This window comes from Egretta garzetta, unplaced genomic scaffold (genome assembly GCF_000687185.1).
Source record: "Egretta garzetta isolate BGI_Z169 unplaced genomic scaffold, ASM68718v1 scaffold70, whole genome shotgun sequence".
Taxonomy (NCBI): domain Eukaryota; kingdom Metazoa; phylum Chordata; class Aves; order Pelecaniformes; family Ardeidae; genus Egretta; species Egretta garzetta.
The window spans coordinates 990180-1008990 of NW_009258539.1; the positions used below are offsets into that span (position 1 = coordinate 990180).

Genomic DNA, 18811 nt, shown 5'->3' on the forward strand with positions numbered 1-18811 from the left:
GGGGTTGGGGGGTTTGTTCTTATTATGTTCTGAAAATGCAATAGATTACAAAAGGGCTTGAGTTAAGGAAAGCTGGTAAGAATTGTTCATACAGTGGAGGATGGAATTTCAAGAAATATAGCAATTTTTTAGATATTATCTGTCTTGACAAAAGGACACTGGCGAATTAATAAGTGGATAGAATGAACATGTTAAAGAGAAATTAGTGAAATACAGAATATGTAGAGTTCTGTATCCAGAATGAAGTATTTATGAAAAAGTATTCAGCAGTTCACTGTCAGATACCAGCATTTTTGCAGACTAACACTGGATATGCTACCATCTTTCCAGATACTTATACCACTGTGGAAAAACTGAAGACATGGGATGTTTAGATAAGACAAAGTTAGCATTCTAGTAATGCACTCAAGTGGCAACCACTACTGATACCTGATTTTTAAAACAAGTTGTTCCACAAGGAACCAATATGGGCTGGTTTGCTATGGATTTGTGTTGCGTCTCTGTATCCTCCCCTGCTGTGAGTTCAACTCTCCTCATGGACTTCCACCTTCTATAATACTTCTTGTTTTTCCTTTTTGTTCTCATATCCCTCACTTCTCTTTTCACCCTTACGCCATATAACAATCATCCCCATCTTCCTATGACCCGAAAGAAGCCTATGGTCAAAAGACAGCAAGTGCTATAACTGGGGCTGAGATAACCAGGCAAGCAGAACAAACACCAGAGCTCATGTTACAGCCTTTTTTTTCTCTTCTGGAGGACATAGCAGTCAGGTCTTTAGCTCTCTTCCCTTCTCTATCCAGATGCTGATTTTAAAAGAATTTTTTACTGATTTGGAATATGTATTTGAAATTGGCCAGCTGTTCAAAAAGTGAAAAAGAGAAGGTTGGGGTGAGAATGGTGAGGACAAGCAGTTGGGCAGATAATCCAAGTGACTTCGTAAGACATCATTGGAAACCAGGCTAAAATAGAACAAAGTTAAGCTTAATGAAAACAGGTTTTAACCTTTCTTCAGTTAAACCATTTTTTATGTATAATTACACTATATGTGGGTACTGTTAAGATAGGTAAGGTTTATTCAGTGAGTTTTCCTGTAAAAACTCTAGCTTTTAAAGTTCCTGTTCCAGTTGTACCAGATGAAGTGAAAGTTTCCTTTTCCAAAGTTCAGTTTACTGTGGGTCTTTGCTTTATTGATTTTTATTCTTTCTTTTTTTTCCCGTTTATTGCCCCATAGGAGCAGTCTCACAGGTGCTGGACAGCCTGGAAGAAATTCATGCACTTACAGACTGCAGCGAAAAAGACTTAGATTTTCTTCACAGTGTTTTCCAGGATCAACATCTTCACACGCTACTAGATGTAAGTTTTCTGTGATTTGAATGAGTTTCTGTATCTGTTGTTCATTGGATAATATTTTGTTTTATCCCAAATATATTCTCTTTTTTTGTTTCCTAGCAAAATGAATTTATTTAGGTGTGGAATGTAACAATCAACTAGCACTTTACACAAAAATACATTTTAGGACTATACATACAGAACATTTTAGAATGTGTAAATGGTTAATGACTTGGTTTGAATTAATAGCTTTGCTTTAAAATAATGTATCAGAATAGGCTTTTTTCTTTTGGTAAGGGCTGGATTTTATGTGTTACTTTAAATGTGAATTGTAACTTCGTACAGATTCATTTTTTTTATTATTTTTAAGTAATGTAATAATCTTAGACCAGTTCTGTGGATATTCTTACAAGTATGATATTTTTTGTGTGAAACACCTAGATATGCTTGTTTCTGTCCTACTCTTGAACACAGTATGTGATAGGCTCAGTCATTTAAATCTGTATTAGTCTGTGGTTCATGAGAGCTATTTACCCATAAGACAGCAGTGTGTGTTCCACAAGAAAGTGTGCAAATATTACAAATATTTTAATTACAAATACAATATACAGGTTGGTGCCTCCTGGTAGGCATAATCAGGATCTCATTCCCGTTTCTTCACTGTCTATCTGTGAGCATAGTTCACTGTGTGGCTACATGTACAAATGAACTGTGATATCAGATCATTCATAGATTTTTTTTTTCATCCAGAAAGCTGAAGTGCTCTATTTTGCAAAAATAATTTTGAAAAGCAAGTAGTCTGGTGTTTGAGACTGCTTGCACGCTACTTATCTTTCTGTGCCTTGAGAACTTCCTGTTTTCAAAGTTTCTTGTTATCTTGTCGCTTGCAGAAATCCTGTTTATATTTCCCAATAGTTTTTTAACTAAGAAGGCCTAACAAGAAAATACATTGTACTTTCTCCAAAATTATGTGAATTTGGGAAAACATACTTATAGTTTTGAGGTAGAAGTATTTTCTAAACTTCAGCTCTCTGCAAAAACAGGGACTTTCAGCATCACTGCAGGCTTATGCTCCATCTCTCACATTGAGTGCCAAGACCCTCATTAAAGGACAAATTCAAAAGCATATCATGCTGTCATTGATTTCTGTGTCTACACAGTATTGGGGTCTAAAATCAGGGTCAAAAGAAGCAGAAAAAACTTGCCCTGATTTTTTCTGGAACATATGGATACTTCATGTTGAAGACAGAGGACTTATGTTCAGGCAAGACAAACTTTTTTCTAAAGCAATCTACACATTCTACTGAGAAAAAACTCACCATGGAACCAAATCCACAAAGGTATAGGCTATGTCCACATTAGCAAGTACTACAACATAACAACAGCAGATCTGTAGAGCAAAGCAGTTGACACTGAGGACACAGTGTCAACAGTTTTGTGTATTTTGAGAGCTTTTACTTTATACTAGCTATACTGCAGTCCTATGGACTGAATAACCACTAGTAGGTGAACAGCATTTTCTGTTTTAGTGTCATTTAAGAGTAAATATGCTCTGGTAACAAGTGGTATAGGTGGGCATAATCAGAAGATTCAATTCAAAAATACATTCCTGAATCAAACCAAAATGCTTATGTGACCGAATAGGTGATGACCATTTTATTACTATGTCTTAAATTTAACAGCTTGGATACCTCAGTGAATATCACAAATTTAACAAGATGTCTACACTTTTTACCCAGTGAAAGACAGGCAGGAATAGGAGTCATTCCAGCTATCTGATCTGCAGGTAGATGATTATGCTTGTAGAAACTTTAGAGTCTCTAAAAAATTGTTGGTTGCTTTAGTTCCTATATGCAGCTTTGCAGGGGTATGATCTGAATGTAAATGGTGCCATGGTTCCTTTCGTGTCCCAACTCTTTAAAATGTAGTAGATTATTTGTACACTTCTTACAATTTGTTTACTGATTGGTGAATAGTGGGCCACCTGAATTCTGTGCATCATTCAACTTCAAAGGATTCAAATCCACACATACTTCCTTCTGGAAGAGGACCCAGGGGTCCTAAACTGGCTTGTATGGGAACATAAATCTTCTGGTAAAGCTTTCCCACAACATAGCTGCCCATGTGACTCGAGGAACCAGAGATAGTTAGCTGTGAAGTGACAAGGGCATTGCTTTGGCACAAGATCCTACATTTCTAATCTTTGTTCTTGATAACTGTTTATGCATTTCACATTAAACGGTCATTGGATAAAATTATATGAAGCACACAGCAAGAAGGGATTAAGAGCTCATTACTTTCCTGAATTGCATCTCCCAACAACTCATCTTGCAATTTGCATTAAAACATGAACCTTGTTTTCCCAATGTAAGTTCATCTAGATTGTGTTGCAGATGCTGGCATTGCTCTGTCTTTTTATATTGGATGCTGCAGTATAGAAAGGCGATCAGATAATATGAATAGGAAATAGAAATCTGGACAGGAGGAGAATAACATGAGTGTAATAATAAGAACTGAAACACTTGTGTCATTCATGCAGGAAGGTTTTAGATATTTATTAACCATTATTACGTTGTCATATAACTCTTGGGCTTTGGTAAACCAGATGGCATTAGTTTAAGTATTTTGCTGTATGACAGGACTACTGCATTTTTCTATTCTTTACAGTACCAGTCTGGTTCATAGTACTTCACTAACGATCTAATATTTCTATAACAGTCTGCCATAGCCTTTTAAACAAGAAAAAACTGCAATGAATTCATATCATTCTGCCATTCTTTTATTTAAAAGTCATAGTCATTCTCTTAGACAGAAACGGATAAATTTAAATGCACACTATAGTAATATATTCATGAGAACAAAACGCTACCAAAAAGCATTTTTGTTTTATTATCCTATGGAGAAGGGGGATGATCGAATCTTCCCAAAGATACCTTGATTAGAATAATACAAAATAAAATTTTAAAATACTACAGTGTCAGGAAATGCATATTTGAAAGTCTGAAGCAAGTTACAGACAGTATTATTTGCAAGGGTAGCTTTTTCATTTCAGTAACTTGAATGTGGGAGACTGTTTTCTGTTTATGCATTGATACTATTCCAGTTTTTCTCAGAACTCTGAAAAAATCATCAGTTGTACTTGGATGAAGTTTTATCGGGAAAGCCATTTATTCCTCTCAGAGTATTTGGGGTTAATAAGGCCACCAGAACAACTCACCTGTAAAGCATTATATTCCCCTAAGTAGGAATTTTAAAATCTGTTGTGAAGTTGTGGCTGTCACTTTGCATTAAAACTACTGTTCCTCTTCCTTGGCCTTTTTCCACAGTTAAATTTGTTCTTGTGTTCCTACTCTTTCTCAAGAATTATCCTTATTTTTAGATTAGGCACATGATGATAGCTCACTTCTGCTGCTGAAATACCTTCTTTTGCTTCTGAACTAACTCTTTTTCCGAAAGAAAAAAAAAAAAAGGACAATCTTTGTGTTAGGAGTGCAAGTTAGACACGTGTTGTTTTTTTCAGGTAATATAGATCATAAAATAGAAGTAGTCTTTCTCAGTAATTCATTAACTTAGGTGTTTTGAGGACAGGCACCTCTGAAGGCCATAGGAAGCAGGGTTCGTATCATCCTATCAATTGTCTTTAATTGATTCATTTATATATATCTGTTTAGATAGCTATCATAAGACTCTCTTCCACTTGGGTGCCAAAGCTGTTCAAAACAAGGGAGAGAAAGGTGCAAACGACTTAAAAAGTAATTTGTATTCACTCTGGGGCAAATCCTGCAATACACCAGCATATCCTGATGTGGGCTTATTGAATAGTTGCATTGTGTCATTTTTTTCATAATTTTACAGAATCCCTCTATTGTGTTGAGTGTTTTTTTCCTGTGCAAAAGTTACACAGTTCATTATTAAAAGCTTAATTTTGTTTACTAGTGAGAGTAAAGAAAAGGACCTTCTAGAAACAGGCATTTAGAAATAGTCACTGTCTAAAAAAATATTGTTTAATAATTGATTTTTCTTGTAAAGTAAAAGAGTAACTTTGGGTTAGACAGGTTATTTTTTTTTTTGTCACTTCTGTTAGAAATGTGATGATCAAAATTTTGGTGAATGCTGTAGGGCATTCCTCTGTGTGACTTAGAACTGCCTGGGTGTATGCCTATATAAAGTTTTATAGATTGTTTCATTCTGGTATCCGATTTAGATAATAAAGAATGTAATAAGGTTAAGTAAAGGATATAAATAATTTTATGGCAAAACAGAGCTAAATTTAAATAGTGAAGCAGCTTTTTATTCCCATTGACAGATTTTTAGAAGCCTTATCAAATGCTTTGATTAAGATTTTTTTATTGACTTTCATGAAAGAGATCCTGGGGGGCACCGCTGTCTTGTGTCATCAGTACTGATAAAGAAGTTGGGAATAAATGTGAAGATGTTACTGATTTTGGAGACACTGGCATTTGGCTGTTTTCTGTATCATGACAGAAGATTTTACTTTAACAATTATTTATTTGGAAAAGTATACTGGGCTTCAAGGGTGTGCCTAATGGGAAAGATCTTTACACATTGTGTTTCATCTCTATCGGTGCATCAAAGAAAGCAAGGTTTGCTAAAAATTAAAACCAAAAGCTGCTATTTTATGCAGCTGCCTACATTGAAGGAGACAAGAGAAATCTTTTTTCTGTTGAATCAAGTAGTTTGGTCACCTCTCCAGGGGCGCTTTCTGTGGGTGATTCTGAATGCAGATGTCGTTCGATTTACAAGTGGGATTTTCGCTCAGCAGGAGAACAATATCAGCTTTTGTGTGACTGGGGCCTCTCTATGCTACTGGCTTTGTCTGCATCTGTCTGTTCTGAGTCAGATAGTTCTCTAGGCTGATATCTTTTGGCTGTTAATTTCATAAGTTTGTTACGTTATTTTCATAGATGGAATCATTAAGGTAAGTGTTGTTATTTCTGCATTATATCTGCAATAGAAGCATTATGCACTTCGAAGAACGTTTACTTTACCTTTCACTGGCGTAACTCATTACCCACATACGGATTTAACTAAACAAGATAAAATAAATTTTGGAGTAGCTATATGTATCATATCTATATGTGTAGCCACTTCTTCTATATGAATTTATATTCATAGTGCATATATTTAAGGCATTTTTCAAGAGAATATGGCTTATATGTCTGTTATTCCTTGCTGCTAATGGTAATGTTTCAAAGGAACATGCACCCGTGCACACTTCAGAGTTCCCTTAGCATTTTTTTGAACTCAGTCATCCAAACAGATTTGGTCCTGAAATCCAGACTTTTAAGGAAACATATTTTCTCTTTTGCTAGAAAGAATGTTGTTGGGACCTCAGTTTAGCCTCTTACATGGCTGGCTAAAGCTTTCTACTGGATTTATTTTGGTTTGTTGTGTTTACCCTCTCACTGTTGGATGTCAGCACGGTAAATTTGAATGTCTTTTTTAAAAGGATCAGTTATTCAGCAGTGCCCAGCCATGGCTGATACTATAGTTCTCTGTTTGAAAATTATTTAAACTCTTCATACATTTATCCCTGATTTGGTCTTTTCTGTGTATTAATTTAACAATTCTATTATATCATTTGAAAAAAAAACAAAGCAAGAGACATTATGATTTCTATTTTCAGGACACTTTAATTCCTTTCTTCCTTTCTTTTAAATCATTAATAGACTGGTGGGATATATATCATATGATATAGAAAAAAAATAAAACCAGCAGCTGTGTATGAACAGCTTAAATTCATGAATCATCTAGTTTTTCTATGTTTTGATTTGAATAAGAATGGCTTTCTGTGTGAATCACATAGTGTGGTTCAAGTTTTTTGGATCAACATTGGTCCTTGCCCTCTTGAATACTGATTATGTTAAAACTAATAAGTGGAACATGAATGTGTTTCTTTTGCAAAAACAGATCAGAATGTGTGTGTGTGCTAGACGTCTTGCTAAGCTCCCTCAGAACGTGTTATGCTTACGTGAAATAATCCTTTCTCATTTTTAAACCACCTTGTTTTCCTATTTTTAATTATCCTCTAATTAATATGTCTGTAAGACAAAAGCAAATGGAAAATATTTGTTTTAAAAAAAAAAAAAAAAAGGAAAAGAAAAGAAACTATGTTGGCAGGAAAGCACCTTGCTATTTGGGGAACCAAATCTGGCTTTTATCCCAGTCCAGCAGAGGCAGCATGCTCAGCCCCAGGGAGTGGGAGGGACTGTCTCTCACACTGCAATGGAAACTCCTTTCCCAAGTAGTGTAGAAGAACATTGACCAAGCCTTAAGGAGAACTCTGAAGAATTCCTTCAGCAGGTGGGCTGGATCATCATCACCAACGCAGTATGCTTTTTCTCTAAAAGGTAACTCTCTGGAAGGCCATATCTGAAAGAACACTAAAAGAATTTCTAGAATTTCTGCATTAATTCATAATCATTCTCTGAAATACCTTTCATTTTCAACTTCCTTCATATCTTTGCATTTCCTTTTCTGTGTTCCTGGGATATGTAGATCACTGATCTCATCAGCATCATCTCATTGTTTTCTTGTTCTTCCTGTTTCTCTGTCTTAAAAATTTATATAGACAATTCATCTTATATGTAGTCTTCTGAGCAGAAACTATTTTTGTTCCATGTTTTTATAATATCTTATCTAACACTGATATATGACTGAGGCTCTTAAACAGAAGAGTAATATAAATAAGAGCTAACAGTAACTTTTATATTGATTAAGATACATTTCTGAGAAATTTATGTATCCACCACTTTCCAACAATGCAAAATTCTGGGTCGGATTGCATGACACTGTGATAGTTGCTTTGTTGCACTCAACGTGTTTTCTTTCTAACTGTTGTTCTGTCATTTCTGAGTATTTATAAGCATAGTACTGATGTGGTGAATCAAGTGAAATTCAGTTTAATTAAGTATGTACTTTAAATGGGAATTGTACTAGTTAACCCATTCCTCTTGGCCTAATGTCATCTTCCCTGTGTCAATGGTGTGTCATTGTGAGCGTGCAAGTATGTGTATGTGTCTTTGTGCACCAACATGTCTTACTCTAAAACCATAAATCTGTAGACAGGGTTTTTTTAGCATGTAGAATTAAAAATTCCCTTGATTACAGTGTATTTTTATGTTACTGGGCCCTGATCTGTCAAAGAACACCAGAAATGTATTTCTGGTACATGTAGAACATTTAATTAACTTCACTGATACTGTTTGGAGGTAAAGAGGATCATTTTCATATTTGACTTTCTACGTTTTCTTCACTTCTTTTTATGTTGAGCATAGTTCAAGTTAGTTTCAGTTCCTTTTTAACCATAAGGGCCACCTGTTGGAATTTTTTTCCTTATAAAACTTCAGATTCTCAGATTTATTATTTCTCCAGGAGCTTGGGACTTACTCTGAGAAATGACAAAAATAAAGAAATGCTACAGCACCTGGGGAACAGCCCGCAAATGTCAGTCTACACTTAGTTTACATTAAAATACCCGAAGGCAGTATAGTAACAGCCCAGTAAGCTATGCTTCTGTCTTTCAGTCAATCAGGCCTCGCTGCCTCCTACTTTCAGTTATTCTAGTAGATTGCTGGTACATGTTGACTGTTCTTTGTACTAATGAGCTCATTGCAGTATATTTTTATTCTCAGTGTATCGTTACAAAAAAGTTTACTTGGATAGGGAGAAACAAAAATGGTGTAACCCCAACATTAGCACCTCCTGATCCAAGATATGCTCAGTGTCATAAAGCAGGTGAGAAACTGTGTTCTTTGCCAACCCTCTGTGATCATTGTGAAATTAACTAGTTTTATATGGATTCTATATCCCTCTGGAATGAGGTTCGTGGTCATGAGCATCCTTTTCTTCAAGATGGTGATCTAACCCTGAAGAGTTAATTCAACTGACAGAATTGGGAATTAAGCCTATTTAGGCTTAACCTGAGTTTCTAGTTCCTGCTATAGGTCATTAGTCCATGGAGGGAGGGGGGGAGGGCAAGACAGGGGCAAAGGTTATTCTGTGGGGTGTATCAAGGTGTTGTCCATGTAACATACTCTTTTTATAGCCCTTTCTGTGTTGAGGGATTAGTTTTCCCTGGTGCTTACATAATCATAAAACTGTTCAGGTTGGAAAAGACCTTTAAGATCATCAAGTCCAACCGTTAACCTAACACTGCCATCCCACCACTAAACCGTGTTCCTAAGCACCTCGTGTACCCATCTTTTGATACCTCCAGGGACAGGGAATCGACCACTTCCCTGGGCAGCCTGTTCCAATGCTTGACAATGCTGTTGCTTTCAGTGAAGAAATTTTTCCTAATGTCCAACCTAAACCTGCCCTGGCGCAACTTGAGGCCATTTCCCCTCGTCCTATTGCCTGGGAGAAGAGACCAACCCCGACCTCGCTACATCCCTCTTTCAAGCAGTTGTAGAAGAGTGATAAGGTCTCCCCTCAGCCTCCTCTTCTCCAGGCTAAACACCCCCAGTGCCCCCAGCTGCTCCTCATCAGACTTGTGCTCCAGACCCCTCACCAGCTTCATTGCTCTTCTTTGGACTCACTCTAGCACTTCAATGTGTTTTATGCTTACTGTTATCTGATCGGCTGCTTGGTGTCATCTTTAAAGGCGGTTTGCCTTGGTTTTTTTAAGATCAACTTCAAATAGATATCTGATGCAGCAAAAAAAAAAAAAGTTACTATGTTACTGAAATAATGGGATTTTTGTGTCCTTGAAATTACAAATATGTTCAAGTACCTTGAGAAATAATGATCTAAGCCCATGCCTTTCACAACAGTACTACTGGTCATTCCAGAATGAGAGTGAGTTTTTCTTATTGGGACCATTGAGTTCCGTTGTGTTGATATTCTGACTGCTATGCTTGTTTTCTTGGTACTGCTATGTGCAAACCTCTGCCTTTATCTCATTCTAGTTTTGCTTCTTTCATCTTTGCAAAACAACTTAAAACATTTGCAATGTGAACAGGAAAAAATCTGGTGTATGATACAGGAATGGAGTTCAGATCCCCCCCAAAAAATGGCTGAGAGACTTGTGGCAGAGAGTTCCTGAAATGGAAAAAGATTGGATGGCGTACTGAAGATGTCTTGTAGTGTATAGCAAAGGACTGAAGGGTGCCCTGAATAGCTGCTGTCAGCTCATGGCAGCAGAAATCAAAGAGTTCTCAAAGGAGACAGGGAAAAAACATCTTAGACCATCTACTTAAATCTAAATCATTTTTGTTTTGTCACTATGGTTTGAAAGTGTAGCATGTATTTATTTAGGATTATTCAGTCCCAGGCTTTGCTTACCATACTTTCCAATTTGAGAGAACATATGTTTGTTTACCTACATGTATCCCATATGATGAGGAATTTTGCTAAATTGCAACCTCTTCCTCTTTGGCAAGCTATGTACATGTACTGTCTGACATATCTTTTAACATCTGCTATCACTTGTTGAGAACTGCAGCTTCTACAGTCAACAGATTTATTTTTTTTTAAGACAAGTATTAATATGGGCTTTTCTTAAAATATGAGACAAAATACTAGGTTAGAGTCCTAATTTATAGTGAAATATAATGCTGTCAGGTACTGGAGTCTGGATTCATTCTACATGAATGAGGCATTCAGGGGAACCTGAAATTAAGTAAAAGGAAATAATGTCTTGTGCGATTTTGAGGAGCATCATAACTGTTTATTGTCAGTACTTCTGTGACACAATTTAAAAAAAAAAAAAAAGCATTCTTGGTAAATATGAAGCAAGCCAAGAGGTACAATTTAAAAGGACAGTTGTGGAAAAAAAATGCGCACACCCTGCAGTTTATTTTGTAAGAATATAGATGGGACTGTAAGGTGTGCTGCAGAATTATGCTGGGAAATGAATTTTAGGTCACTGATGCTAACAGTGAGAACAGAGAGCCTCAGTCACAGTCCTCAATAGTGAAAAACAGAAGTTTTAAAAGAAGTTGAAGGTAAAGCCCCTGCTGACTGTGACCTTGTTATTCAGTGTGTTTTCCAGTACAATTTGTTACCTTCAGGGATATGTTTCCTTGAGGGCATAGAATCCCAAGGAAAGAGGCACCCATGGGAAGGTTATAACATTCTGCATGGAAAAGGAGAGGTGAAAGAGAACTGGCAGAAGAAAGAATGAAGTGGTCTGTCAGTTATCTAACTGTCTCTTTAATTTTAGTGCTTCTTTGATATTACTGCTTGTGAATATTATTTCATTCAGTAGGTCATGGATTTCTTTCAGACTTGCAGCACAGGAAACCTCTGGGGTAAATGAAGTACCACGATAGGGAGCTGTGAAAGGAACAGAGCAACAAGCATATTTGTTAGTAAATGTTGCTGTGCAAGGGGCAGCACCTCCACCTGAGAATTTTTAGATGGTACAAAACCTTGATTGGTTAATAGCAATCCTCTAGTATCACTGTGTTGCATATGGTTGTCTTGTTCAGAAAGCAACAGTCAAATATATAAGGAAATGTTTTAATAATTATTTTTAGATGTTTCAGTTTGGGGATTTAATATTTGAGGTTGGCAACCCAGTATCTGTGTGCCTGAATTCTAACTGACTCCTCACAAAGGATCGAAAGATCATGGAGTTTTATGCTGTAGCAGTTCAGTAGCTCTTGTTTTAACAAGTTTCTTGTTTGCATCACAGAAACGTCAAGATTTTGGATAGATAAAATACCGATTTCACTGTGTGATCTAACTTTAACTACATTCAAGATTAGACCAGGCAGTGAGGCTAAAGTTCTGCTAGTTGTCACATATCTAAATTTTTCAGTGTGACATTGAAGGGGGGTTGTGTTTGGGCAGTATTCTGAGTCCTCTTACAGGAAATGGTTAAAAAGGAATTTCTGCACATCTGAAAAACCAGTCAGAAGAGAAGAGTTTGTTGTTTTGTCTTGCCTGCATGATTGTGGATAAGGCTTTGGGCTGTCTGCTTTTAAATATCAGAAGAAAGGAGTTCCCTTTATACGGGCAGAAGACAGAAAGTCTCCACTCCTACTAAGAAAGCTGGTCAACTGATAGTGACAGTACTTGACGTGTTGTGGGTATTCTCTTCATAGCGTTTGTATTCTAGCATGCAAAATTTAAAGTAAAACTTGTCTGTTTAAGAAGCAGTACTATTCTGTTAATTAGCTGTAATGTCAATTTATGTTTTTTACATCAAGTTTTGTTAATATATCGGTTGTGATTGTTAAGGTTTATTAGAGCAAGCTCTTAATTTTGATTTTCTGTGTAGCAAATGCAGAAGAACTCGTGCTGAGGAGTGAGATGGAGGTGCAAAGTATTCAAAAGTCTGGAAATTCCAAAGGTTACAATTGCTGTGGCATTTTACAACTTTTTTTTATTATTATTATTATTAGAATTTATTTTTATGTTAATGCTTATTACTGAGTGAAATTTTTGGACGTTGGGGAGGGGGCAGAGTGTCCCAGCAAAAAGAAAGGCCATCATTGGGGTACAGACAGATTTTGCCCTGTTGAAAGTCTGTTGGTATTGCAGAGAAAAGCATTCTGTTGAGGACAATGAAGGATGAACCAGTTAATTCTGTTTGACGAGAAACCACCTTTGGTACAGTCCCTGAAGGACCGTAGAGTTGCAGGGCTGCTGAAGGACAACAGCATTGCAAACAGGCTGGTTTTCTGTGATTAAAAATGTGTAGCTAACTGCACAAAGTAATGTATTCTGCACCATGGGAGTATATAAACCTGGCTGTAATTGTCATTAATGTTTACTTTAATCTATGATGTAATTGTCATTAATGTTTACTTTAATTTATGATGTGTGCAAACAGGTTTCATTCAGAGTTTTCTTGAACATTTTGTTAAATGTTCATGTAAAGGTGGGTTGGATTCTTATATCCAAGGGAACAAATGTTCTTGTTAATGTGTATAAATGAGAACTCTGAATTCACATGCTTTCAGAGATAAATTATGGAGCTGTAAATTCCTTCTTCTAAATTGCTTCTGCTATGGCTATTGTTTAAGTGCAAAAATTTGGAAAAGTCTTTTTTCAAAGATTACAAAGCAGGTAGGACTGCCTCACCGGTTCTGGCGCATTAATACATAGCATAAGCTTTGCTCATTTTACCACAGCTTCTGCTGTGTTCTGGCAGAAAGCTTCTAATCATCTTCTGTAACCGGTGAAGACTAATCATTAGAGTTAATGTGGTTTTTGAAATAGACATAATAACATAATGCTAAAAAATTCTGTCCAGACTGAACACACAGTTACTAGAATCAGAAATGAGAGATACAAAATAATATCCTGGATTTGTCCTTCTGTTTATATGAGTATGTACCAACCAAGAGACACTTTAGAACCAGACTTTTTTTTTTAATGTCCAAAAAAATTCTGTGAAAGCATTGTTGAAATGGTATTTGAAAAAACTTTAAGTATAAAGCAAGTACTAGGAGTTGCTAATACTTCCTTTGTTTCTGGGTTTACTTATTATTACTTGAGATGTTTTTAAAGACACATATCTTGGTTGTATGTTCTCATTTTTGCTTTGACTACATAAACAGTTAATTTAGAAGTAGTACTTCTGATACAATCTTGTATGTAATATTATTTTAATTTCTCCTAAGGATGCATTAGAAATAAATAATGACATGTGAACCTAAACAAGATAAGCCACAAACACATATAACTATCTTATTTCTTAATTGATGTTCTCATTATGGTATGGCATTTAGCTGCAGTCTTCCCTGGAAGAAACCCATACGTAGCTGACTTTGTCTTCTGGCTGCCTGAGATTCCCCCTTCCCCCTGCCAAGATATTTCCTCCTCTTTTAACTATTACTTGTATGCTTTGTTCTTAGATGTATGATCTTTTTTTGAGTGGAAAATATGCTTTTCTTTTTCCTTGCATGCAGAGGTTAAAGTAGCCCATAACCCAGTTAAACAAATTAAAAAATGTATTGTTTTCTTCCTTAAATCAGTATGCCTTCCTGAAATGTCACTGGTTTTAATTTGGAATTTACCATTTCAAAATGCATTTCAAGTTGCAGAGGTTCAAGTTTCTTTTCAGATTTATTGTGGGGTTTGTTTGCTTCTTGCTTTTTAGAGTTAAGGTTGAACAGAATTTTAGAGAAAAAGACATTATGCTCATGGTTAAAATGTAATGTGGTCCAGGCTATTCGCATAGTGTTTCCATTAGACACTGGAACGAGTCTCTTCCGCTGAAATGAGCTTTGGAGGTAGAGTACCCAAGAAGATTCTCTAGAAGAGATCTGCTCGTGTTAGTGAAGCTACCAAAAATACATCCTTTCTGTAGCTGAGGCTGTCTTCTACTCCCAGAAACAATGAGTGGATTCCGTAGCTTGGACAATATATAGGCTTTAAGCCTTAATGTAAATACAAAGGTTTTTCTTTTAAGTACTGTCAGAGTTCCCTCCTAATGGTTTGATGCCTTGGAAGCAAATCTCCATAAGTAGCACTCTTGAAAGATGAAATTTAAGTGCTGTGCCTCAGCATGAAGGCTCTATGGAAAACTAAACGCACCCTTGTTTAGTCTGAACTTTGCCTTGTTTTCTTTCTAAACATTCTTGGAGGCACTTTGCTTCCTACTTTCCTTTTGCCTCCTTCCTAGTCTCAGAAGATAACTTATCCTCTCCCGTGATAGTGAGGAAAAATTGTTTTCATAAACTGCTACTTGTTTTGGATCACAGTAGTATAGCAACTCGAGTGAAACCAGCAACTTAGCTTTTAAGCAATTGCTAAAAATAACTAATAAAAATATATTCATGCTAACTTTTCTGTAATTTCATTAATCTTAAACAGGATGTGTGTATGACTTAGAAAAATACAGTCAATAACATGTTGGGTATCGTGCATTTTCCACAGCCCCTACTGTGCTTTACATGGTACAAAGCGCTTGATGCAGTTTCTTATCAGGTGTATAAATGTGATACTTAATAATTTGGGGTTGCTGGAGTTGGGTAGGTTTTGTTTACTTATTTAAGAAAAGGTAAAAACACATAATTGTGTATACAACTAAAGTATCTCCTGAACTATAAGCTATCAGAAAGCTTTTCTTTTAAAAACTTAAACAGTGGTCAAGGCTGCTTAAGCTGTTGAGTATAGCGGTGTTTTGGCAGCACAAGGTGAATTTGCTGGATGTGAAGAAACTGATTTAGCTTGACTTTTCTTTCCCCAAGACAGTGGTATAAATGTCCTGCAAGCAATGTTTTTTGGAAGTGGCACTGTTTCCTCTTTTTTTTGTATTTATTTGCGTACGGACTTGAAATGTTCAACATGTGCATTAAATCTTTAAGGAACACAAGGAAAAGTACAATGATACTGGACTGCATTTATTGCAATTTACATCTCTTCTAAAACTGAATGATACTTCATGTGAGAAAGAGAAGTGGGCATTTCTGTAGCTTGACAAGATTACCTTTTTCAAACATGCATGAACCATGGAGCTGTCAGCTGCTCAGAAGCAGCTTTTGAGAACTCCTTGCTGAGCAGTTCAAAGGGGGCTTTTTATCAACTCATCCTTTACAGTGTTAGGATTTGCTGAAGGTGTTAAAGTCCCCTGTGTATTTTGAATGTTTGTTTACATACACACATAGTTGAGGGTGTTTTAAAAAAAATAACTGACCTGGAAGGTTTACAATTTCCTATTTAAATACATTGGCATTCTTCTGTCCAATAGAAAACCCTAGTAAAATAAGGGTATTCTTTTTTTGTGAGCCCTCTTTCCTGAAAAGATTTATTCTTCTTTTCTCCAATGACTTAGGCTTTTGTAGCTTTCTATCTTCAAGAGCATTTTCCCATATTCTGAAGTTTATTTGAATTACTGTTTGGAATGTTTGATGATTGATTTATTGAAAAAAGTGGGATATGCAGATCAGTTTGATTTTTGTAGCAGAATGTATCATTTACAGCATTTATTCAAGATTCATAGGATCACTGCTAGCAGAAAAATATAGTTTCTTTAAATCTGTGGAAAAAGCATGGGAGGTTTGCAGAATCCCTTAACCTCTTGAACTTTCCCATGTCATCCTATGAACTCTGAATCTATGGCACTGTTCAAATCAGGAAATGTTTAAAAATGAAAAGCCAAAACTCTAAGCTGCTAGATTTTGTATACAAAACATCTGTGGGACTTACAGTTTAACAGTCATCTTAATCATGGTAACATAAGCAGGCTATTGTTAGCGCTCGTCGTTACTTTGTATAAAGTAGCATATGATTTCAGTACTCTGCTTTCTTGTTATTTCAGCTTTATGACAAAATAAACACAAAATCTTCACCACAAATCAGGAATCCTCCAAGTGATGCTGTACAGAGAGCCAAAGAGGTAACAGCTTTAAAATATAATTTTTACTTTGAAAGTTTGATTGTATTTAAAGGGAGATATTTTTTTTCATCATTAAGATACTGATATGTATTCTGTCTCATAATCTGAATTATTTCTGGAATTCTACCATTGCCTACTTAAGTTACATAACATGTTGCATGAACTTGCAGAATTCCATTATGTCTGTAACGTTTATATATATTACTCAGTTTCATCACTTAACCTTTGCTGCAACAATAGTGGTCTTTAAAGGAATACTCCTGTTTGGTAAATGCAGTATCTTTCATGTTCAGTTTATATATTACTTAGTCACAAAAAATATGTTTCTAGGTATCAGCTTTTTAAATTGAAAAAAACAAGTTTATCATAGATAGTTTTAAGAAGAGCCAACCTAGCAATGCAATGAAGATGGCCCATTAAGATGAACGATAAATAAACACAGATGTTCTTAATTCTTGTACCTGACAAATAGTATTTTGTTTGTTTATTAATTGCAAGTAGTAAAAAAAAATAGTTGTATTATATATTATCACTAAAAATAGTTGTTGGGGGTAATGTCATAGGAAAACATTGTTTATAGTGCTATTAAAATAGAATGGATGGGAAGACTAAAGCACTGTGTACTAACTGCAGTCACACTGATAGACACCCCAAAGTTCTATTCTGCAAAATTTCCTGGCACTTAATCCAGGGGGGTGCTTCCAGAAGCAAAGTACTCTGCTTCGATTACCCAAGTAGTTGCATGTGGAAAATAAAGGTGAAAGTAGCAGGTTGCAGGCAATGCCTCCTGCCTCCTCCTTCCACCAGTGATAAGCGGAAGTATGGCTCAGATTTTATAAGATCTGGAGCTTGGAGATGAGGTAGCAGATGGACCACCTACACTTGATGTCTTTAACAATTTAATTTGTGGAGAGAAGGGGTTATGAGTATTTTTAATTCTGCTTTTAAAGTGATTGCTTTAATAAGTTGTGACCATGCGTGAAAGTAGCAATTGTTGGTGGTGTCATCTGTAAGTTAGCGCTTCATTTCTGGCTCCATATATTTAGCTGTTGGAGGAAAAAAGAGCAACTGTTGCCTTCAAATTTTTGCTTTAATCTGTTTCAGAAAGAAAAATGAAATGAGGTATTTTATTCTCTTAGAGCGGCTGGGGGGAGGAGCACATTCTCCTAAACCCTATCCTGTCAAAAACATTATTTTGTATAATCATTTGGAGATACTCTGACTGACCAGTGAAGGTTTTTGTTTGTTTGATTAATACCTTTATTTAAAAGAAAGTTACTATGAGCATTTCTCCTACTTGTTTTGCAGGTATTGGAAGAAATTTCATGTTACCCAGAGAACAATGATGCAAAGGAGCTAAAGCGTATTTTAACACAACCTCATTTCATGGTAAGCAAGTGCTACTCTTGTTTAGGGTTTTTTGTTGGTTTTTCTTTTTATATTCTTTATATTAGAAAACTTAAGTTCAGTAAGTTCTCCCTAAAATCTGCAGGTGATGAAACTGCATACAATGCAATATACCTATTGATAAATATTTCTAATCTGCTGGTGTTGCAATATAGTTTCTATTATTACTACTATTGATCCCCACTACTGTGCTCAAAACTGTCAGCAGTTTGGAGTAATCTAATTAAGGAGCAGTTCGACTGTCCTTTGGGGGGGGAGCTGTGTTGCACATAGAAAGAAGAATGAATCATTTTGGATGTTCATAGGTAGAGCTGGGGTCCTCTTTCTTCTGCACAACGTCATCTTAGGATAAAGGTGTGTGAAGTCATTGCAAAATAAGTGTTTATTTAACATTATTTTACAATAAATCAGTCTAGTGAATTTGTGTTACATATCAACTCCGACTGTGTATGTTTCACAAACCTGATTTGTGGGCACTAATTGTCCTAAGTTCAGGGATGTGACTGCTTAATAACTTGGTTCCAGTTACTGAAGTCTAGTCTTTTGAAACTACTTAAAGGATTTCTTTTGTTTATGCGGTGGATGAAGTTCATAAGTTCAGAAATAAACGTGTTTGCTTGAATCTGCTATACACTTTTGTCAGTTTAAAATCGTGAATTTGACTTTCCCTAACACAAGGATTATATGCAGGGGGCTTTGTGGAATTTGCTCACCTGAAAGCTGAGTTACTGTAAATCTGAAAGATAAACCTAATTT

The 18811-nt window shown here is 35.9% G+C and overlaps 1 protein-coding gene across 1 annotated transcript in view; it reads left to right on the forward strand.

The window, feature by feature from the left end:
* The window catches only part of CASK (calcium/calmodulin dependent serine protein kinase), a 245040-nt gene that overhangs the window by 184197 nt on the left and 42032 nt on the right, over positions 1–18811 (forward strand). Inside the window, exons 11-13 of the mRNA XM_009646334.2 lie at positions 1235–1356; positions 16571–16648; positions 17957–18037. Coding sequence (XP_009644629.2) covers positions 1235–1356; positions 16571–16648; positions 17957–18037 — 281 coding nt within the window. The remainder of the gene's footprint in view (positions 1–1234; positions 1357–16570; positions 16649–17956; positions 18038–18811) is intronic.